Genomic DNA, 2,721 nt, shown 5'->3' with positions numbered 1-2,721 from the left:
CGGCAGGGCCAGTGAACGGCATGCCGGCCGGCGTGGCCGCCATGGGCACGGCGCTGAGCCCCGGCGGCATCAACGCCATGTCTGCCCAGCCGGCCCCCATGAACGGGCTGAGCCCCTACGGTGGCATGAACCCCTGCATGAGCCCCATGGCCTACACCCAGTCCAACCTCGGCAGGACGCGGGACGCCAAGACCTTCAAGCGGAGCTACCCCCACGCCAAGCCTCCCTACTCCTACATCTCCCTCATCACCATGGCCATCCAGCAGTCGCCCAACAAGATGCTGACGCTGAGCGAGATCTACCAGTGGATCATGGACCTTTTCCCCTACTACCGGCAGAACCAGCAGCGCTGGCAGAACAGCATCCGCCACTCGCTCTCCTTCAACGACTGCTTCGTCAAGGTGGCCCGCTCCCCCGACAAGCCCGGCAAGGGCTCCTACTGGACCCTGCATCCTGACTCCGGCAACATGTTTGAAAACGGCTGCTACCTCCGCCGGCAAAAGCGCTTCAAGTGCGAGAAGCCGGCGAACAGCAAAGCCCCTCAGGAGGGCAGGAAAGATCAGGCCGGGGCCTCCAGTTCCAGCTCCAACTCCCCCCTGCACAGAGGCCACAATAAACCCGCGCAGCTGGACACCGCCACCTCCCTCTCCAGCTCCAACCCGTCCACCAGCCCCCAGTCTATGGACCACAGCGGATCGAGCACAGAGCTAAAGACCTCGGCCTCGGCCGCTTCCTCCACCATCAGCTCCGTCCCCGCCTTGGCCTCCGTCCCGCACCCCCCTCACTCCTTAGCCCACGAACCCCAGCTCCACCTCAAGGGCGATCCCCACTACTCCTTCAACCACCCCTTTTCCATCAACAACCTCATGTCCTCCTCGGAGCAGCAGCACAAGCTGGACTTCAAAGCCTACGAGCAGGCGCTGCAATATTCCCCCTCCGGGCCCAGCACCCCCGGCGGGCTGCCCCTGGGCAGCGCCTCCATGGCGGGCCGGAGCAGCATCGAGCCCTCGGCCCTAGAGCCCTCCTACTACCAAGGTGTGTCCGCCGGCTGGGGCGGAGCCCCTCTCCCCCCCCCTCCCCTTTCCTGGCTTCTCTCCCCCCTTTCCCTCTCCCTGCGACAAACCGAGGTGTTTCCGCACGCTGCGTGCAAAGGACTGTTACTTTTTAATTGTCTCGCAACGCGTTGTTTGTTGTTATGATCCACCACGACCTCCTGCAAAGCCGGCCGCGTCCCGCTTGTACATACCCCCTCTCGCCCCCGCCGCCCAGCCCCTCTCCCCGGAGATCCCCCCTAGCCTTTGCAGGGTGTTACTAAAAAGAAGAAAAAATTGTTGAGCTTGTAAACTACTTGTTTGTGCTTGCCGCCCCCCTCGTCTTCCCCCCTTCTGTGCTCTATAATCTCATGTAAGTTTACAGGTATGTGGCAATACTTTAACAATACGGAGATGAAGAAGCGAGTAGACATTTAAGGCTTTTTTTAATTAAAAAGGCTTTGAAGGACAATACTGCTGTGAAGTAGCAAAACACTAAGAGAATCTCTAAGCAACAAGAGGACTATTTACTTTCTCGGATCATCCTTTTGATACTTGCAAAATAAACCTTCGGCTAGTACAACCCGCATACACCCAGATGCTGCGGGCCGGATCCTGCACTCCCGAGGGGACCAGCTGGAGCTTTGGAGTGCAGGATGCGACCCTTATTTTTCTCCAAGTGTTACCTGTCTTGGGATGTAATATAAAGAGGTCACAGCCAGTTGGATATTTTTTTTCCTTCCCATCTGTTACTGAAGATTCTCGTTCATCAGGAACTCTCATCAACATGTGGATGACATGCTTATTTAATTTAAGTGTCTTCATTGTGTACCAGCTAGAACTGTGTATCTATAACAAGGTTATTTTCCCCCTCCCCCAGGAAACGTTGACTATTACACCGACGCAAGGAAAAGAGGAGAGCTCGGTCTCTCTCCCTTTTTCCAACTTGTTTAATAAATTCCACATCCAATTTTTTTTGTGGCCATTTAATTATCGCCATCGTTAGCTTGTTTCATCCAGTGTTAATGCACTTTCCACAGTTTTACACGGTGTTAGCATAGCCAGACGGGTTTTATTTTTATTCCTGTTCGCTGTCTCAATGTTCTTAATTTATTGCATGGTTTATATTTTTTTCTTTCTTTACAGCTGGAAATTGCTTTAAATGACAGTAAAAAAAGAATTACACGTGAATTTAAGAAATTTTGTTAATTTTATAAATGTGATTGTAATTGAAAAAATATTTTGATTTAAAACGATAACTGAGAATTTAATGCGTGGAGTATGTTTTTGATCATTTGCAGTTAAGGACTTTAAATAAATCAAACGTTAACGATGAAAGACTTCCGCTACTTTTTTCCAAAATTTCTGGGGCGGGTTACGGAGGACGCAGCCATGTGCCAGAAAAACAAACGTAGCGCTAAAGCGTGGATGTGCAGAGGAACGATTTGTACGGCCAAGCTTGTGCAGGGGGAAGGAAGGGGACGCGCCCGCAGGGTGCGTTTGCGGGGCGCTGCGATGCCACCGGCGTGTGCGGGTGCGTATGTGGTGGTGTCTTTTTTTCCTTTTAATTCACGGTGCCGGGGTAGGTTGAGGGAGGGAGGGATGGACGGAGGGAAAAAGCCACCCGTGGCGGTGTAACCTCCTGGGTGCTTCGCGGCCGGGGCTGCCGGGGCTGCGGCAGCCAGACCCG

General features: G+C 53.5%; 1 protein-coding gene across 1 annotated transcript in view; it reads left to right on the top strand.

Annotated features, from left to right (window-relative positions):
* Positions 1–1,530, top strand: part of FOXA1 (forkhead box A1) — a 4,309-nt gene extending 2,779 nt beyond the window's left edge. The window contains exons 3-4 of the mRNA XM_019472483.1: positions 13–1,035; positions 1,490–1,530. Of these exons, the coding sequence (XP_019328028.1) occupies positions 13–1,035; positions 1,490–1,530 (1,064 nt within the window). The remainder of the gene's footprint in view (positions 1–12; positions 1,036–1,489) is intronic.
* The last annotated feature ends 1,191 nt before the right edge of the window (positions 1,531–2,721 follow it).

This window comes from Aptenodytes forsteri, unplaced genomic scaffold (assembly GCF_000699145.1).
Source record: "Aptenodytes forsteri isolate BGI_AS27 unplaced genomic scaffold, ASM69914v1 Scaffold193, whole genome shotgun sequence".
Lineage (NCBI taxonomy): Eukaryota > Metazoa > Chordata > Aves > Sphenisciformes > Spheniscidae > Aptenodytes > Aptenodytes forsteri.
This window is presented reverse-complemented; position numbering and strand designations above follow the sequence as displayed.